Here is a 20533-nt window from a genome sequence, read left to right on the forward strand (position 1 = left end):
CAAAGTCCAAAAAGCAACATAGATACCTTCCAGTTAAAGTTGAAGCCTTTTTACCATGGACATTCCAGTCTTTACAGTTGACGCGTTCACCAATTTGCCATTCAAAGGGAACCCGGCAGCTGTATGTCTTTTAAAAAATGTAAGTAACAATCCACAAATGAAACACGATAAAATGATCAACATGTTTGTTACGGTCCCCGGGCCATTATATTTTAAAGAGAGGCGTAACATAAAAGACGGATGCTTTGGTCTTGTTGTTTTTGTACAATTTATTTAACAAAAGCAAAGTAAAAAATTATATTTTATATATTAGCGCTAAGAGAGTATTGGCAGCGTACACGGGTGTGCCAATAGGCAGAGAGAGAGTGTGAGGTTCTGTGTCCACCTCTGACCTTTAACTCCTGGGCACCAATCGGCTGTCCAATCTTAATCAGATTTAATTGTGTTAGATGTAAATATAAACGGAATACAATGATTTGCAAATCATTTTCAACCCGTATTCAATTGAATGCACTACAAAGACAACATATTTGATGTTCAAACTCATAAACTTTATTTTTTTTTGCAAATAATAATTAACATAGAATTTCATGGCTGCAACACGTGCCAAAGTAGTTGGGAAAGAGCATGTTCACCACTGTGTTACATGGCCTTTCCTTTTAACAACACTCAGTAAACGTTTGGGAACTGAGGAGACACATTTTTTAAGCTTCTCAGGTGGAATTATTTCCCATTCTTGCTTGATGTGTGGTATTTTAGGCTTCATAATGCGCCACACATTTTCAATGGGAGACAGGTCTGGACTACAGGCAGGCCAGTCTAGTACCCGCACTCTTTTACCATGAAGCCACGTTGATGTAACACGTGGCTTGGCATTGTCTTGCTGAAATAAGCAGGGGCGTCCATGGTAACGTTGCTTGGATGGCAACATATGTTGCTCCAAAACCTGTATGTACCTTTCAGCATTAATGGCGCCTTCACAGATGTGTAAGTTACTTATGTCTTGGGCACTAATACACCCCCATACCATCACAGATGCTGGCTTTTCAACTTTGCGCCTATAACAATCCGGATGATTTTTTTCCTCTTTGGTCCGGAGGACACGACGTCCACAGTTTGCAAAAACAATTTGAAATGTGGACTCGTCAGACCACAGAACACTTTCCCACTTTGTATCAGTCCATCTTAGATGAGCTCAGGCCCAGCGAAGCCGACAGCGTTTCTGGGTGTTGTTGATAAACGGTTTTTGCCTCGCATAGGAGAGTTTTAACTTGTACTTACAGATGTAGCGACCAACTGTAGTTACTGACAGTGGGTTTCTGAAGTGTTCCTGAGCCCATGTGGTGATATCCCTTACACACTGATGTCGCTTGTTGATGCAGTACAGCCTGAGGGATCGAAGGTCACGGGCTTAGCTGCTTACGTGCAGTGATTTCTCCAGATTCTCTGAACCCTTTGATGATATTACGGACCGTAGATGATGAAATCACTAAATTCCTTGGTTTTTCTTAAACTGTTCAACAATTTGCTCACGCATTTGTTGACAAAGTGGTGACCCCCGCCCCATCCTTGTTTGGGAATGACTGAGCATTTAATGGAATCTACTTTTATACCCAATCTTGGCACCCACCTTTTCCCAATTTTCCTGTTCACCTGTGGGATGTTCCAAATAAGTGTTTGATGAGCATTCCTCAACTTTATCAGTATTTATTTCTACCTTTCCCAACTTCTTTGTCACGTGTTGCTGGCATCAAATTCTAAAGTTAATGATTATTTGCAAAAAAAAAATGTTTATCAGTTTGAACATCAAATATGTTGTCTTTGTAGCATATTCAACTGAATATGGGTTGAAAATGATTTGCAAATCATTGTATTCAGTTTATATTTACATCTAACACAATTGCCCAACTCATATGGAAACGGGGTTTGTACAAAAAAATATATACAGTATATATTAGTGTATATATATTGCATATATATATAAGTGTATACATTTATGTATACACACACATTTATATATATATATACATAAATAGATATATATATATATATATATATATATATATATATATATATATATATATATATATATATATATATATATATATATACATAAATAGATATATATGTAAATGACACAGAGGCGAGAGTGTACATAACAAACATACAATCATTTTACAAAAGCTCAAACAGCCCAAATGTAAAGTTAGTTTGTATTCTTAGCAACATTTGACATGCCTGTACTTTTTTGTGCCAGGAGCTGAGGGAAGAAGTGTATCAGAAGATAGCCGCTGAGATCAACCTGTCAGAAACTGCCTTCATCACTACAATCAAACCTTCTGAGGATTTCACAAATGGTTTGAAATATTTAAAAAATACAGTATATGATTATAAAGTGACATGCCAAGACAGATGTACAGTATACTATGGTCGTCCTTCACCAATCACCACATATATTTAATTTTCTCTAAAATATAGATGCAATCATTGTTAAGGAAATGACAATGAAAATATACTGCAATTTCCCACAGCTCTGCAATCCATTTGTGATGATAGTGGGTTGCAGAGGTAGGTGACATAATTAATCTTCACATTTGAATAATTGGCAATGACGCATTTGTCAAAAAAAAACAAGAAAAGCAAAACAAATATGTTTAACTACAAACAACACTTTTTGTCATTTTGAGCGCTTTTAGATGGAAGAGGGGCTTACAGCAGCACCCAGCACAATACTCCATTTACATTTCGTGACTTGAACAATAACCAAGTATTAGTGATATTGTTATTATAAGCGCTAACGCAGACAAACGATTTATAGTGGCGCCGTGATCACTAGCGTGTGTGCCTATGTTTACATCATTGAGTGGTCTGCTGCTTCCTTGCTTCCCTGCTTGTGGAAGTTTATTTTACTGTTGATCATAAATAATTCCCTTTACCTGGGTTGTAGAAGGACAAGGATGTCATTCAATAAGTTGGTACAATTTGGCAGCCAATTTAGACCCGGAATTTGGGGAGAACGACTCAAAAAGACGCTTTGTTCCATCCGCCTTTTCCTCGCGAGGATAATGAGTAATCCTCCATCTAAACGGGAACATACCAAGAGTCAAAGTTAGCATCCTAATGACAGCAGACATTGCATAGTAAGTGATGTTTTCTTATGTTTGTTGGCTCTCATTAAGTCTGCAGTGAGCAGAAATCAGTGATATTATTGGGGGGGAAAGAGCGAACATCATGATGCGCTTTTGCTATTTCATGACATTTGTATTATTTTAATACAATATTGTATGTTTGGGAATACAGTAATCCCTCGTATATGTTAATTGGGTTACGGACATGACCGCAATAAATGAATTTCCGCAAAGTAGAAATCATTCATAATCAAAAAGTTTCATAGTTAAAGCGTAAAAAAATGTTTACCTTCTAAATCAGGGGCCTTCAACGTTTTCCAGGCCAAGGACACCCAAACTGATAGAAAAATGGAGCAGGGAACCCCTACTTATGTATCTTGTATACAATTGTGTTTTAAATTAAACAGATACTGAAGGTACATTAAGCAATACAGTATAGCTGGCTGGCAACAAGAGAGCTCATAGCTAGCCATCTTAAATGCTAAGATTATTAAAATAATACAATACAATTATTTATTCATGTTTTTATTTCAAACACTCAAGGTAAAGTGCGTAGGGTGGCCATGTGACTGCCATTTATAAACCAATGTGTTTTTAAAGACATTGAAATTTGTGAAAAAAAAAAACTGCAGGTGGAATATAAAATATACATTAAAGAAATTTCACAACTTCCCTGCAGTATCTCTGCGGACGCCTAGGGGGCGCCGACCCCCTGTTGAATACGTCCATTCTAAATACAATTGTCAACATTATAATAAATAAATGATAAATGGGTTATACTTGTATAGCGCTTTTCTGCCTTCAAGGTACTCAAAGCGCTTTGACAGTATTTCCACATTCACCCATTCACACACACATTCACACACTGATGGCGGGAGCTGCCATGCAAGGCGCTAACCAGCACCCATCAGGAGCAAGGGTGAAGTGTCTTGCCCAAGGACACAACGGACGTGACTAGGATGGTAGAAGGTGGGGATTGAACCCCAGTAACCAGCAACCCGCCGATTGCTGGCACTAGGAGTCTTTTAGACATCAAATAACACCCTGAAATCAACTTTACACTCTTTTATTCCATTACAGTAATGCTTCCTGAGGCTGAGCCAATCAGTGGCCACGATACTGAACAGCACAATTTGTTTGGTCTAGCCTAGTGGCCAATACTGTGGTATTGATATTTTGGTTAATGTAGCCATTTTTATGCTTGAAAATGCTTAATTTACGACCCCAACAATTGTAGAATATGCTTAAGATATATATTGCGAGGTGGTAAGCCGCGATATTTGAAATTTTGATGTGGCGAGGGACGACTGTATTTACATGGTGGAATTTATTTACCTAGGAAAGTATTACTCATTTGTAAATGTAACCCCTGAAAAGCATTGCACGGCAAGCATTTTGGTTCTTGAATTTTATAAACATTTCTTTATTTTCCTATATTCATCAAAATTGTGTTATTGACCAGGTTCAAAATTCCGCCTTCGTTGGTTCACGCCGACCATTGAGGTCAACCTGTGTGGTCACGCTACTCTGGCCTCTGCTGCTGTGCTCTTTCACCAGAAAAGTAAGCCACTTTTTAAACATTGTGCATCAAACTTGACCTTTTAAACCTTTATGTTCTTTGCTTTTTTTTGCTGTTCAGAAAATGTGAACTCTGCTGTAGTGTTTGAGACCAAAAGTGGAGATCTGTCTGTTGTCCAGCAGGGGGAGGACTTGGTGATGGATTTTCCTCTCAACCCACCCACTAAGCAGGTATCCATCAGGCTGTGGCTTCAGTGTAAAATCTTCATTAATATACTTATTATTGGACACCAATGTAACTGAATTGTTTGCATGTAATCACGTTTTAAAGAAGCCAAATGAAGTGACATAATTGTCTTAAACCAGCAGAGGCGCTGTTGATTCAGTCCCAAAGACTTAAGACAGGGGTGTCAAACTCAAATACAGAGTGGGCCAAAATTTAAAACTGAACAAAGCCGCGGGCCAATGTTGAACAAATTAACCTTTTAATAGGGACCCGAACAAGTTTTGCATTGAATATTGAAGAAGCAAGGCTTATATAACTTTATAGTGACATGCAAAATCGAGTTTCAAATAATAATAATAATAATAATAATTCAAAAATATCAATGGCATATCAAATAAAATGTAAATAAAAATTGAATGCCTCTTTTCTATTTGCAGCCTTCTGAGGTAAATATCAAAATAAACTTTTTCCACAGGCTAACAATAAATTTGAAAATAAAATAACAATAATGAATGAATCAAACATTCGAGCCTTGAAGTAGCAAGAGCAAGTGCATGAATAAAATGTTAATTATTGATCAGTTTGCTACACTGATTTGCTTTAACACTGAATATGGAACAAGCAACGCTTATATAACTTAATAGTGCAAAATCAACTTTCAAAAAACAAACGAAAAAACATCAATGGTATATCAAATACAATTTAAATAATAAATTGAAAGCCTCTTTTCTATTTGCAGGCTTCTGGGATAAAAATCAACATTAACTTTTTCCACAGGCTAATAAATTTGAAAATAAAATAACAATGAATAAATCAACCATTCAGGCATTTTTACTGCTCAGTTTGCAACACACTGATCTAATCTGATGTGCCCAAGCCAGATACCTGCCATCATTTCTGGGATGCTAGTTCATTAATGTCGGGGCTCAGGTGGGCGGGGTTGGGGGGGGCGGGGCTTGATGGTAGCGGGGGGGTGGGGGGGGGGGGGGGGGGGTGTATATTGGGGGGGTGTATATTGTAGTGTCCCGGAAGAGTTTGTGCTGCAAGGGGTTCTGGGTATTTGTTCTGTTGTGCTTATGTTGTGTTACGGTGCGGATGTTCTCCCGAAATGTGTTTGTCATTCTTGTTTGGTGTGGTTTCACAGTGTGGCGCATATTTATAACAGTGTTAAAGTTGTTTATGTGGCCACCCTCAGTGTGACTTGTATGGCTGTTGATTAAGTATGCATTGCATTCACTTATGTGTGTGTAGAAGCCGCATATATTATGTGACAGGGGCCGGCACGCTGTTTCTATGGAGGAAAAGCGGACGTGACGATAGGTTGTAGAGGACGCTAAAGGCAGTGCCTTTAAGGCACGCCCCCAATATTGTTGTCCGTGTGCAAATCGGGAGAAATTCGGGAGAATGGTTGCCCCGGGAGACTTTCGAGAGGAGCCCTGAAAATCAGGAGCGTTGGCAAGTATGAGTATTAGCGGTGAATGCGGTGTTACAGCGGCACCGTCGCTGTATGATACCGGCGGGCCAGCTCTAATGTTAATTTGATATTGCCTCAAGGGCCAAATGAAATTACACGGTGGGCCAAATTTGGCCCGCGGGCCAGAGTTTGACACCCATAACTTATGGGAAGTTGCGCTACCAGGGGTATCAAAATCGTTTTTATTGAGGGCCACATCGCGATCATGGTCGTTTTTAAAAGGGCCGCTTGTAACAGTGAACATATATAAACATAAACATATGATAGCTTCGTTACACAATTTGCAAAGGCGACTGTTTTTGATTATTGTATGTTTCACTAATATACTAGAGGTGAATAACTTGCTTTGAAAACATAAGTCAGGGTGACAAGCAGGTAAAGATTTTATTTTGATAACACGCACAAACACACTTAGCCAGAAAGTGTTTAATTATTTCCAGCGTTTTGCAGGCCACATAAAATGATATGGCGTGCCAGATAAACCAATGGCATGTGTCTTTTAAAAAAAAGTTGCGGGCCACGTAAAAGGATGTGGCGGACCACATAGAATAATGTGGCGGACCACATAAAATGACGTGGTGGGCGACATACAATATTGTGGCAGGCCACATAAAATATTACGATGGGCCAAATGAAATGATGTGGCATGCCAAATCTGGCCCGTGGACCTTGAGTTTGACACTTGTATCTAGAACAATGAAGATTACCCTATCACATTAAAAAACAGAACTTCATGATGTAACAGCAGGATGTTTTAAGATGTCCTGATTAGGAAAATAAAGTGCTTGCTCGTTTTCTTCACATAGGACCCAGACGATTTTAGACACCTGATCAAGGTGAGTGGAAAACAGTAACAGCTTAGTGTGGGCATTTATTAAGTGTCTTATCAGGTTGCAGTAGGAGATCACCCAGTGGAGGATGTTTATCTTGACTCCACCACTAAAAAACTGTTACTTCGACTGGCTGACACCTGTGACAGGTTGCTATAACATTTATACTGTATTGATAAATGAATGCATATTGAATATAGAAGACTTCCTAGAATGCTGCATGTGTCTCCAGGTCAGTACTCACCGGTCTCACAGTCAACCCTGCAGCCCTTCTAAGCAGCGATGCGAGCGGGAGAATCAAAGGGCTCATCGTCACCATGAAAGGTACCTTTTGCAAGGATCTCTAAACCTGACTATGTTAATCATGCAGATCAATACAAGTCGCCGTAATAAAGATAACACTCCGTTTTCGAAAGGTTTGCAGTTGCAGTGTTTATTGTAGTGTTAAGTAATTTAAAAAAATGCTTGCATGTTTGACTCAAGGACCCTCAGACAGTCAGCCAAGGTACGACTTCTGCTCCAGATATTTTTCCCCATGGAACGGAATCCCAGAAGATCCTGTCACCGGTTTGGATTCTTTCTACTACAATGTCTTATCTTATATATCGTATTTGTCGGACCATGAAGTGCACTTTTTTCTCAAAATGCACCTTATAATCTGGTGCGCCTTAGGTATGTATTAATACTCGTTGTGTTTTCTGATCTTGAACAAATTTTATGTGGTACATGGTGTAATGATAAGTGTGATCAGTAGAGGGCAGTCACACATAAGAGATACCTAGGGACTGCAGGTTGACACCTGTTCAATGAATGATGCTAGTAAGTACCGGTAAGCAAGCAAGACCAAAACTTTGATGTTTCATTGAGAATATAGAACATTACACACGGCGCTCAAAAATGTTTTCAAAATGTTTCAGTACGATTTTGGTAAGCCACGAAGCCGCACCGCTTGATGGATTGTTGGAGTGTTATGGCTACTGTAGTCAGACGTGCTGTGCTTCAATCTATTGTGCTTCAATCTATGGGTATAATTATTAGAGGTGGGAATCTTTGAGCACTTCACAATTCGATTACGATTTTTAATGCGTCTTTAATTTATGTACATCTTTGCAGTTTTACACTTATTTTCGATTCACTAAATAAGCGTTTATCACTTGCAACTTTTAACAGTGCATTTGTAATAAGGAACAGTTAAATTACTTCCCTCATGTATTAAGTTTATGGAAATGTATGCAAAACTGGAACATAAGTGCCCTATAATAAAAGGAGCTAGTCGGATCTCTTGGTGATTGAGGTCGCTCTCTGCAGTCAGCCAAATTTTAGAGCTCTCTGCATTACTTTATTTACAATAAATGAATCGATTATCGACGTTTACTTATCGATTTTATAATCGTCTATGTCCGAATTGTGATGCTTGTAAAAATCGATTATTTTCCCCACCTCCGTGTGTGTGTATAAAGACCCCAAAATGGCACCTATTAGGACATTATCTGGTGTTTTGTTTCACCTTATCTAAAACCAACTTTTGTCAAATATTGGTACCTACTGCTGTGAATTTGGGGTTTGCATAAGTCCCGAAAATATTAAAACAAACCGTGGAGGCATAACGGAGATATTTATAAAACAATCTTGTTTTCCTCATCACCAGATTATCCATATATGGTATAAATATACCCACAGTGCCTTGCGTGAGTCCGCAGTCAATAAGATAATTTTTCTAAATCCTCTTGTGGGGCAGACTGACGTGCATTCTCTACTGGTGCCATTTTGAATACAAAGTAGTATATAGTTCAAACTTATCTGTCAATAAACTTGCAATGGAAGCTTTAAAAACTGCAACAAAAAATGGTGAGAACCAGCTGCCACGTAAATAAGACCGCCCACAAAACGGCGCATCCTGAAGAGATGTTCGAAAAGCAGCTATAGGGGATCTGTAAAACATAATTTATGCAACCCTTTGACCAAAGAGCCACCATTACGTGTTATGTAGACAAGTGTTTTTCAACCTTTTCTGAGCCAAGGCACATTTTTGTTCATTGACAAAATTCTGAGGCACACCACCAGCAGAAAACATAAAAAAATGAAACTCAGTAGGCGATATTGACAATAAAAAGTCTTTCTCGCAATTGTTCGATATGAATTCAAACCAACCATTTATCAATATAGCTCTTGTCTCAAAGTAGGTGTATTGTCACGACCTGTCACATCACGCCGTGACTTATTTTGAATTTTTTGGTGTTTTCCTGTGTAGTGTTTTAGTTCTTGTCTTGCGCTCCGATTTTTGTGACTTTTCCTGTTTTGTTGGTATTTTCCTGTAGCAGTTTAACATCTTCCTTGAACGCTATTTCCCGCATCTACTTTGCAATCAAGATTATTTAAGTTGTGCGGATGCTATCCTTCTTTGTGGGGACATTGTTGATTGTCATGTACGGACGTACTTTGTGGACACCGTCTGCTCCACACGCTGTAAGTCTTTGCTGTCGTCCAGCAATCTCTTTTTGTTTACTTTGCAGCCAGTTCAGTTTTAGTTTTGTTTTGCATAGCCTTCCCTAGGCTTCAATGCCTTTTCTTAGCGGCACTCGCCTTTTGTTTATTTTTAGTTTAAGGGTTAGATACCTTTTTACCTGCACACTGCCTCCCGCTGTCGTCTGCATATTGTGATCATGACAAACCATTTTCCCGGCATCTACAAAGCAATTAGCTACCTGCTGCCACCTACTGATATGGAAGAGTATTACACGGTTACTTTGCTGAGCTCTAGACAGCACACACACTCAACAAGGGCACATTTGCGAATTATAATTACTGGTTTGCAACAAATATTTTTAACCCAATTAGGTGAAATTACATAATCTCCCACGGCACACCAGACTGTATCTCACGGCACACCAGACTGTATCTCACGGCACTACGTGGCACAGTGGTTGAAAAACACTGATGTAGACTACAAGGAAATATTTTAAGCGAAGAAAAAAATTTGTAGTGATGTGTATTTCTGGTCTTGTCACCCCCTCCCAGGCAAGAGGAGACACTTTGTTGAACAAAAACTTGCTTTATTACAACTGAGCGTCTTTAAACAGGCCTGCAGTACCTGGAGGAGCATAGGTCAAAAAATGAAGAACTCCTAAACTGGAGAAGCCAAACCAACAGTCTTATATTCCTACCTCCTGTCTGCGTGTGTGCGCTGGGTCAGGAGAGCACACCCTGACCATAAAAGAAGACGTTTGTGTGTAAATGTCTGGAAAGACAACAGATGCAGGTCCTATCTTAGATGTTTACATCAAGCTAAACATTTAGTCTCTTCTCACGGATAGGGCCATCATCTTTGCATAGCAAGGTCCAATTGAATTGCCTTTTCTTCCGCGAGAACTAATCCAATCCACACACAAAGGTCAGTACTATAAGGCCCTAAGTTATTATGTGCCCAAAGTGAAATACCTACTAGTTAACCTGTTGGTTTGCTTTCTCCAAGATGAATGGAACATTCCCCATATGCAAAACACAATGCGAGTTAATTAATTTAATTCAGTATGAAAAAAGATTGTTTCGACAGTGCACCTTATGGTCCGAAGAATACGGTAAATGGATTCATATGTATCATTAACACACACTTATTCGATTACCATATATAGTTTAATTTTGCACATTTTGTCTTGCAGGTTCTGCACACACTGTTCTAGGGAGCTACTGGTCCAAGGAACTGGGAAAGAAGAAAATGCTAGGTCGGTGACAAAAAAGTCATGCCTACTTCATCACGTTGACATTTTGTTTTTCCTCCATCCTGACCTGAGCAGCCTTCCAGTGCTCCAGTCGAGGAGGTGAGCTGGGCCTGGAGGTGAAAGACAACGGCAGGATCAACATAGCAGGGAAGGGCGTCACTGTCCTGCAGGGAACGATCACACTGAAATAATCACACAGCCTGAGAAACATTGACCAATTCATCACAAGTTTTATTAGTAAGCAAGGTCACACGCACAAGAAAAAAAATGCAACACATAAAAATCATAGACGAAAAGCCAATACAAGAAAAAAAAAAAAGTTAAAATCACAAGTTAATAAATACATTTTTTGGAATTACTGCCTCAAGAATCAATGTCATCTTAGTGTTGTATCTTTATATTGAATGTTTATCCTAAATAAACTTCCTAAAGTATACTTCTTGTCATTCCTTTTGTTTATTAGCAAAATAATATCTATAGCTCAACTTGTCTCACTCAATTGTATTCAAGCATGTCTTTTTTGCAGTTGATCCATTGAATAAGACAACACTGATCAGTAATTTTTTAAGACTGCGTCTTTTGTCAGTTTAAATGTTATGATTACATAATAGATACAAAAATATATTACATTACCACAAAGTTAAATTATGTTACTAAAAAACCCATACTGTTTCATCATGGAAATATTATAGCAAAATCAGTGAAGAATTACAAAAATATAATTTAATTGAGGAATGAGAGGCATTGTCAAGACATCCGGACTGCTCCTGTCACAGGAGCATCATGGGTAAGGCTTTGTGGCCAGTTGGAGGTAGCTGAATAATGTGTCAAAGTAAAGGAAGTACAGTCAAAATTATTACATTCATTATTAATTCTAAATAAATGCATGATCGTAACCAGAATGTGATTTATTTTTCTTAATTAATTTCCCAATATGTATCCTTGATCAACAACTGAACAAAACAACAAAATAGATTTACTAGTTAGCTTATACGATGTATACATCTCACTCAAGTGATCTGAATTCCTGTTTCTATCGGAATAATGCTGCCTGCTGGTGTGGATGTTACTCAACAGCTAACGAGAATATTCCATTTTGGAGGAGATTGCATACGAATGCTGAAAAGCTGAAGCTGAAGTGAAATGCTATCAGGTACTGTAGCATGCTCGCCAGATGTAACAACAAATATGACTCAGAGGTGTGTACCTGCAAATAGTTAACGTATTTCAACTGCCAAATTATACGACTCTAAGCCTACGGCATATAACTGCATAATGAGTTAAAAAAAAACAAAGCTAGCATGCTAACGTTAGCATGCTAACATTTAATATGTCAAGTACCGGTACTAACTTGTATGACTCGGAGGCATACCTGCAAAATAGCATGTTAACAGTTAACATGTGTCAGCTGCCACATTATATGACGCTAAGGTAGTGATTACACGATTGAAGAACAGTGATTTATTTTCCTATTTTTAAACAGTGTTACTGTTCAAACTGTGTGTAATGTAACAGTGGCCAAAAATATTAAATATACTTGTTAAATAAAACCTCTGCCTTGTTGTTGATGAATACTTAAGCTTACTATGTTACTGTAGATCTGATGCCACTAAGGCATCCATCCATCTTCTACTGCTTGTCCCTCACGGGGTTGCGGGGGGTGTTGGAGCCTATCCCAGCTGCATTCGGGCGGAAGGCGGGGTACACCCTGGACAAGTCGCCACCTCATCGCAGAGCCAACACAGATAGACAGACAACATTCACACTCACATTCACACACTAGGGCCAATTTAGTGTTGCCAATCAACCTATCCCCAGGTGCATGTCTTTGGAGGTGGGAGGAAGCCGGAGTACCCGGAGGGAACCCACGCAGTGCCGGGGAGAACATGCAAACTCCACACAGAAAAATCCTGAGCCCAGGATCGAAACCAGGACCTTCGTATTGTGACGCACATGCACTAACCCCTGTACCACCGTACTGATCCCATGCATTTCAATAAGCGCTGTAGTTGCTCTACCTAGTGGCAAAGTTGATGAAGTACAATTTCCACTAAGTTTTTCAAACTGCCTGACGCAGTACAGGGGGCAGAGTGGTTTCATTTGTGTTTCCATGGTAACCGCTTAGCTTAGTTACTTACTTTGAGACCGAGATCAATGTAGAACTTTTAAAAAATGTTACTTAATTGGAATATGTATTTTTCAAGCAAGCTTGTCACGTAACCTCAACCTAAGCTGTTGTCAGACCAAAAGGATATCATCTTCTCTTGCTCCAGACGATTGAGTAGTTTCTCCACAGGAGCGTAGCGTCTGAGCGTGGAGGCGGAGCCCACCATCAGCAGTTTGTGTTTGGCCCTGGTGATGGCGACGTTGAGGCGGCGCCAGTCCTTCAGCAGCTCTCCTAGCTGGGAATCAAAGACTCAAGTCAACTTGATGTTTCCATCCTTCCAAGAGGGAACACAACTATTTACATGTTCTTCTTCTGTGGTGCTCCTGACAAAAGAGAGAACAATGACACTCTTGTCCCGTCCTTGGTATTTGTCCACCGTGTTCACCTCCACGCTGCTGAAAGCAGACGACTGCAGCAGGGACGAGATGGTCTTCAGTTGTTGCCTGTAGGGGGCGATGATGCCCACGTCGCTGGCCTTACAGCCCGCCTACAACACAGTAATAGAATCAGCAGCACATTGATGGAGTCTTTATTATAATATATGTAGTGGATGCGGACTTTTAACAAGAGAGACAGCAGAAGGTGGATGACGGCAGCCTCAGTGCGATTGCTTATTCCTCCTTGTTCCACTGACTCCAAAGCTGGCACCTTAAAGCAGAGACATGAATGATGATCATCACAATGTACCCCAGCCGGCTTAGCACAGTAGTTGTTTAACAAAACATGCCAGTTCCTCAGGCCATGTCCACACAACGCCTCAGACTGGAAGTATCTGCAGAGAGTGGTGAGGACGGCGGAAAAGATCACCATCTTCCTCCTACCCGGGAAATTGCAAAAAGCCGCTGCCTGACCAGGGCTCAGAAAATCTGTAGAGACTCCTCCCACCCCCACCAAGGACTGTTTTCACTGCTGGACTCTAGAAAGAGGTTCCGCAGCCTCCAGGTTCTGTAACAGCTTCTTCTGTAATTTTAAAGACCAAAGTGGGCCCCAAACAAAATCTTGTTTAGGGCCACCAAAAGTCTAGGCCCTGTTAATGCATTTCATAGCAGATACAAGCCTCGGTTTTATGTATAAAAAAAAAAAAAAAAAATGTGTCTAATACACTGTAACCTCAATTTACAAACTCTATTTACGACCTTTTCGATATGCCTGTGTGCGAACACTTCATTCATTCATTTTGCATGCCCCTAAAACCATCGGAGGCTGCCCTTTTGATGACATCACTTCCTGTACACACGGGCACGGCCATTATACACATACATGTATACAAAACCCAAAACCAGTGAAGTTGGCACGTTGTGTAAATTGTAAATAAAAACAGAATACATCCATCCATCCATCCATCTTCTTCCGCTTATCCGAGGTCGGGTCGCGGGGGCAGCAGCCTAAGCAGGGAAGCCCAGACTTTCCTCTCCCCAGCCACTTCGTCCAGCTCTTCCCGGGGGATCCCGAGGCGTTCCCAAGCCAGCCAGGAGACAGTCTTCCCAACGTGTCCTGGGTTTTCCCCGTGGCCTCCTACCGGTTGGACGTGCCCTAAACACCTCCCTAGGGAGGCGTTCGGGTGGCATCCTGACCAGATGCCCGAACCACCTCATCTGGCTCCTCTCGATGTGGAGGAGCAACGGCTTTACTTTGAGCTCCCCCCGGATGGCAGAGCTTCTCACCCTATCTTTAAGGGAGAGCCCCGCCACCCGGCGGAGGAAACTCATTTCGGCCGCTTGTACCCGTGATCTTGTCCTTTTGGTCATAACCCAAAGCTCATGACCATAGGTGAGGATGGGAACGTAGATCATCCGGTAAATTGAGAGCTTTGCCTTCCGGCTCAGCTCCTTCTTCACCACAACGGATCGATACAGCGTCCGCATTACTGAATACGCCGCCCCGATCCGCCTGTCGATCTCACGATCCACTCTTCCCTCACTCGTGAACAAGACTCTTATGTACTTGAACTCCTCCACTTTGGGCAGGGTCTCCTCCCCAACCCGGAGATGGCACTTCACCCTTTTCCGGGCGAGAACCATGGACTCGGACTTGGAGGTGCTGATTCTCATCCTAGTCGCTTCACACTCGGCTGCGAACCGATCCAGTGATTCCAAAGACAAGATACTTACCGTTCAAACTGGTAAACTTAGCTATTTTTTGCAAATATTAGCTCATTTGGAATTTGATGCCTGCAACATGTTTCAAAAAAGCTGGCACAAGTGGCAAAAAAGACTGAGAAAGTTGAGGAATGCTCATCAAACACTTATTTGGAACATCCCACAAGTGTGCAGGCTAATTGGGAAGAGGTGGGTGCCATGTTTGAGTATAAAAGCAGCTTCCATGAAATGCTCAGTCATTTATAAACAAGGATGGGGCGAGAGTCATCACTTTGTGAACAAATGCGTGAGCAAATTGTCCAACAGTTTAAGAACAACATTTCTCAACGAGCTATTGCAAGGAATTTAGGGATTTCAGCATCTACGGTCCGTAATATCATCAAAAGGTTCAGCGAATCTAGAGAAATCACTGCACGTAAGCGATGATATTACAGACCTTCGATCCCTCAGGCAGTACTGCATCAAAAAGCAACATCAGCGTGTGAAGGATATCATCACATAGGCTCAGGAACACTTCAGAAAACCACTGTCAGTAACTACAGTTTGTTGCTTCATATACAAGTGCAAGTTAAAAATCTACTATGCAGAGCGAAAGCCATTAGTCAACAACACCCAGAAATGCAGCCGGCTATGCTGGGCCCGAGCTCATCTAAGATGGACTGATGCAAAGTGGAAAAGTGTTCTGAGGTCTGACGAGTGTATATTTCAAATTGTTTTTGGAAGAAAAAGAAGAAAAGAACCATCCGGACTGTTATAGGCGCAAAGTTCAAAAGCCAATTCTAAGTTAATGATTACTTGCAAAAATAAAATATGTTTCTCAGTTCGAACATTAAATATCTTGTCTTTGCAGTCTATTCAATTGAATATAAGTTGAAAAGAATTTGCAAATCATTGTATTATGTTTTTATTTACGATTTACACAACGTGCCAACTTCACTAGTTTTGCGCACACACACACGCACACACACACACACACACACACACACACACACACACACACGCACACACACACACACACACACACACGCACGCACGCACGCAAGACCCAGATATTCATGTTAACATTGATTCTTATGAAGAACTCTGCTTAACTATACAAACTTATCGGTTTATGAACCATGTTCAAGAACCAATTAAGCTCGTAAATCAAGATTCCACTGTAGTTGTCTGTGTGCAATTGTTTTTCATAAATTTCAAGCAACGGTGAAGACAAATGTGCTGGCAAAGCACATGAATTCAAAATATGTGGAAAAAAAAGAGAATTTTAAGTTTACCATTGAGCAATCCAGGAAGCAAACAGGGTTGCTCGGTAACAGTGTATCTTGTATCCACGCCAGATCCTGCTGGGGATGCGTCTCGGAGAAGGAACCAAGCGCTGACTGGACAGACGGCAGCGCGGGCAGAGATAGGAGGGCCGACGCCGTCTTCTCAGAGCCGCATTCCAAGAGTCCATCGTACATTAGACAGTTGCTGAGAGACATGATCTGCCTGCAAACACGTAGTTATTCGTCATAAGCAACACTTTTACGTGTTTAATTAATTAGAAAACAGCCTGGTAGAGAATTGACAACTCAATAGATAGTCAAAACTGCCGTTTGAAGGTTGCATGGGTACCTGTTCATGCGGTACTGGACGTTGAGATGGACCACAGCTTCACTGTGATGCTCCAGTCGCTTAAACAGACTCTCATCCATCCCTAGTGATCTTTTGAAAAAGAAAAGATTAAAAACCTAGATTATTTCAAGACTGACAGATGGCAGGCCCAGGGTTTGTGATGGTACCTTGCTTCCTGGTTGTGCACAATGGGGGGCAGCTGTTGGTGATCTCCGACCAGGACCAATCTGTCGGCGTAGAACAGCGGGCCCAGACAGATGGGCTGACTAATCTGAGACGCTTCGTCCACGATACAGAAATCAAAGCACCGCCGTGAGAAAATGGGATGCTTGATTCCCATGCAGGTGGTCCCGACAACCAGCTTGTAGGGAAAAAGATAAATATAAATCAGACAAAATAAATTCAATTGAACTGTCAAAGCATCAAATCGAAACGTTTGTGTCCCTTTACCTCTTTGTTATAAAGCTGCTCAAGTTTCGACAGTGTATGAACTCCTTTTTTCCGGATGCTTTCCTCTGTGTACGGAAGGATGTCTGGATGGACCTTTAGAGGACCATTAGACATTTCATTAGGTACACCAGAGTAGCCTTATGGAGCACTAAAATCTGGATCAAAACGGGCCTTTCCAAAACTAACCTTACGCCCTTGCCCGAGACGCAAGAAGCCAACTTTAAAGCGTTTGAGCTTCAACAGGATGTTGTCCACCGCAGAGTGAGTGTAACTGGTCAGCAACACACTGAAGCCGCACGCATGAAGAATGCGAACCTGCGAAGAAAGTCAGTCAGAGATGATAAAAAGGGGCGGAGTTATTAATAGCAATGATGTTTAGAAGCCTACCAAGGTACAGATGGTGGTGGTTTTGCCTGTGCCGGGCATGCCAACTATCAGTGTGTAGTCTTTACACAGCAACACCTTCTTCATGGCCTGCCTTTGCGGCTTGTTCAGCCCTGCAAACACATGCATACAAATGTGGTAGTTGTATTTTATCACAATGTATTAGATTAGAAAGTTGCTGAGGCATGACAGCTTCCACTGAATGCTTTTTCATTTCATATTATTATTATCCCCTGGACATGCTAGGCAGGAATGAAGGAGATGTTAAAATGATCACAGAAGAAAGCTGGTTTAATCAAGACAGTGCATGATGTGCTGTCTGCTGTCATGTCGTCTGTGAACCGCCTATTCTACAGAAGAATAAAATAATGAATTTAATTTATAACACAATGCAATCTCAAAGTTCCACAGAGTGGAGAAGAGACAAGCAAGAGACAATTAAAATGTGATTACAACTAATAATAAAAAGTATAATAATAGCAACATCAATAATAATGTGGGGGTTACTTTGTGCTTCAATAAATTAATAAATGTGCTCAATCCTTACTTTTTTGATTCCCACTCAAATTCGCTCTTTTTGTATTTGGGATGCTATAATATGAAATGTTCATATTGCGGCTATTGTGACCAAAATGATCACTGTGAATGTGCAAAAAATGTTTTGATAATCACACTGAGATATTTAAAGTGTTATTAAAAACAAAAACAAAATTAAAAAAATATATAAAATACACCGTTTATTATGTATTAGTTATTAAAGCACAATATTTAAGTCACATTTTGGGCCACAACTGTATAGTTAGGGGTTGGAAACCTGACACCTATCAAATTCATCTATAATTCCATGGAACACTTGGTTGAAAGCAGGAACCCAATCATAAACTGGGCAAGAAGTGATAAAATAGCTCAGATTATTTTTTTCAACTGCAGTTTCATGAGCATCAGTGATGAAAGTACTGTAATACTAAAAATAAATATCACCAATAATAATGCAAGGTTGCAGAAACTATTAAACCCAGTGTTTTGTCCCAAGTGCTGCACAAACCGGTCTAATCAGAAATTTGCTAGTGCTGGGTACATGATACTCAGTTTAAAGAGTGAAGCTGCAATGATGTGACAGTAGAAGTGACCATGAAGAGAAAGAAAAACCTTTAAGTATGTTTGCCACAGTGTCCTTGGCCTCTCTGGGCAGAACCGAACTGAGATTGGAAATGAATTCCGGAGGACGATGATCAACAACCAACTCCCTTAGACGATTACTACACAGACACAATCAGAGGGTTATAGTTCATGTAGACAATGATGCTAAAAGTGTAGCCGCTACCTGTGCTGACTGCTCTCCATCAGCTTGGAGAGGTTGGTGAGGTGAGTGCTGAGGTCAATTACTCCTTCATCTGAATCCAGACGAAACATTTCCTTTCCGAGCGCAGACACATCCCTGCGATAGACATTCTACCTTCACTGGGCTGCAGACCATATAGGGACAAGCAGACCTGTGCAGTATGAGTGCTCACCTGTCCAGGGTACAACCGATGGATGTCGTGCTGACGTCACACAGGTAGCCTGTTGCCACCGCGACATAACGACCTCCCTGGTCACTGAGGACGACGCGATCCCCGGTGGTCAGGCCGCTTGTGTTGCATGACCGGTTGGCTCGCTGGAAACGGTGAAGGAAAACTCCCTCCGACTGCACGATCACGTGGTCACTCAGCTGAAGGTTGCCGACACAAGTCCCGTTCTTCTCGCTAGAAGCAGATAACCTAAATCAATACGCTTTTAAATATAGGTGATCCAGCAGATGGCGCTGTATTTCTTCCTTTCTAATACCCTTTTGATAAATGCATGACTCAGATTGTGAATTTACAGTTGTACAAAGACTTTAAGATCAAGGAATTTAGGAAATGTTGCATTATGTCTCCTTAATAAAATAAATACAATATTTTTGTGAAACCTCTTAAACTGTTTGGAACTGCAGCAAATATGACAAATTTAGCAAAGTGCAAATTTTCACCCACAGTCCCAGACAGCTTTTTTTATTTTAAAGCCATTTGGATGAACTCGAAGCAATAACCATAAAAGTGAAGCCAAATACTTCCAGACTTTACTACGTGAGTAAACTTGTCATCCTTTTAATGCTTTTTTTAAAAGTCTGCAATAATGCCACTATTCAAATAACCACCGAGTCTACAAAAAACATTAACAGCTGTGGCTGTAGGCTACCTGCTGAGGTTTTTTTTGTTTTTTTTTAATTAACTCCACAAGATGGCAGTAGCTGCGCTTTGGTCACTGTTAATCTCTGGCTGTAGTACCAGGAGTTGTGGAGGAGGCATGTAATTATAGAGATGTCCCGATCATTAGATCGGATTTGGGGCCGATATTTGCCTTTTTTAACTAAACGGCAATCAGCTGATGAGCCGAGTCCAGACGTTCTTTACCACAGCTGTACCTCAATGTTTACATGGCAAAAGATTTTACTTAGGACTAGGCAGAGATATATTACAAAGTATATAGTTATATACAGGTATTTTGGAAACAGATACATTATTGAGACAATGACAACAGATACATGTAATCCTTAACGTCTTGACGGGAAAGTCTCTCTGTTCATTGGGTCTGCACTGGATGCTGTGTCCCACCTAGGATTGCACGGTACACCGGCACTAATAAAGCACCGCGGTACTAATGAATAAAAAATTATACTATACTGCCTTTGAAAAATACTGGTGCTTTTTTTCATCCACATGCTGCCGTGCAGCGGTGATGTACAGAGCCGAGGTGCATGTTGTTGAGTGTGTCAAAATGCCCGCACAGACCCGAGAGCTCAGAGCGCATACAAACAAAAACAGCGTGAAGAGGAAGAATGGAAAAAAACGACAATTCTACTGGTTAATAAAGAGTGTGCGTGAAGCGCAATATGGAGGTAT

General features: G+C 40.7%; 2 protein-coding genes across 2 annotated transcripts in view; one reads left to right on the top strand and one right to left on the bottom strand.

Moving 5' to 3' along the window:
• Window positions 1-11250, top strand: LOC133608758 (phenazine biosynthesis-like domain-containing protein). Its single transcript, XM_061964269.1, has 10 exons — window positions 1-139; window positions 2258-2357; window positions 4591-4689; window positions 4768-4877; window positions 7153-7182; window positions 7237-7325; window positions 7409-7500; window positions 7660-7743; window positions 10836-10898; window positions 10971-11250. The coding sequence occupies exons 1-10, from the start codon at window positions 56-58 to the stop codon at window positions 11084-11086; spliced, it is 867 nt and encodes a 288-aa protein (XP_061820253.1). The 5' UTR covers window positions 1-55; the 3' UTR covers window positions 11087-11250.
• The window catches only part of dna2 (DNA replication helicase/nuclease 2), a 25842-nt gene continuing 16414 nt past the window's right edge, over window positions 11106-20533 (bottom strand). The window contains exons 13-25 of the mRNA XM_061964263.1: window positions 19124-19354; window positions 18934-19047; window positions 18759-18868; window positions 17613-17722; window positions 17412-17540; window positions 17226-17318; window positions 16943-17136; window positions 16776-16865; window positions 16436-16649; window positions 13621-13710; window positions 13364-13549; window positions 13149-13297; window positions 11106-11717 (exon numbers count right to left, since the gene is read on the bottom strand). Coding sequence (XP_061820247.1) covers window positions 11666-11717; window positions 13149-13297; window positions 13364-13549; window positions 13621-13710; window positions 16436-16649; window positions 16776-16865; window positions 16943-17136; window positions 17226-17318; window positions 17412-17540; window positions 17613-17722; window positions 18759-18868; window positions 18934-19047; window positions 19124-19354 — 1762 coding nt within the window. The 3' untranslated portion in view covers window positions 11106-11665. The remainder of the gene's footprint in view (window positions 11718-13148; window positions 13298-13363; window positions 13550-13620; window positions 13711-16435; window positions 16650-16775; window positions 16866-16942; window positions 17137-17225; window positions 17319-17411; window positions 17541-17612; window positions 17723-18758; window positions 18869-18933; window positions 19048-19123; window positions 19355-20533) is intronic.

Source organism: Nerophis lumbriciformis, linkage group LG06 (genome assembly GCF_033978685.3).
Source record: "Nerophis lumbriciformis linkage group LG06, RoL_Nlum_v2.1, whole genome shotgun sequence".
Lineage (NCBI taxonomy): Eukaryota > Metazoa > Chordata > Actinopteri > Syngnathiformes > Syngnathidae > Nerophis > Nerophis lumbriciformis.

Coding starts and splice junctions, on each gene's coding strand:
- LOC133608758 (XM_061964269.1), top strand. CDS start 56: ATGGACATTCCAGTCTTTACAGTTGACGCGTTCACCAATTTGCCATTC. Junction 7,326..7,408: donor CTGGCTGACACCTGTGACAG/GTTGCTATAACA, acceptor ATGTGTCTCCAG/GTCAGTACTCACCGGTCTCA. Junction 7,744..10,835: donor CCCAGAAGATCCTGTCACCG/GTTTGGATTCTT, acceptor TTTGTCTTGCAG/GTTCTGCACACACTGTTCTA.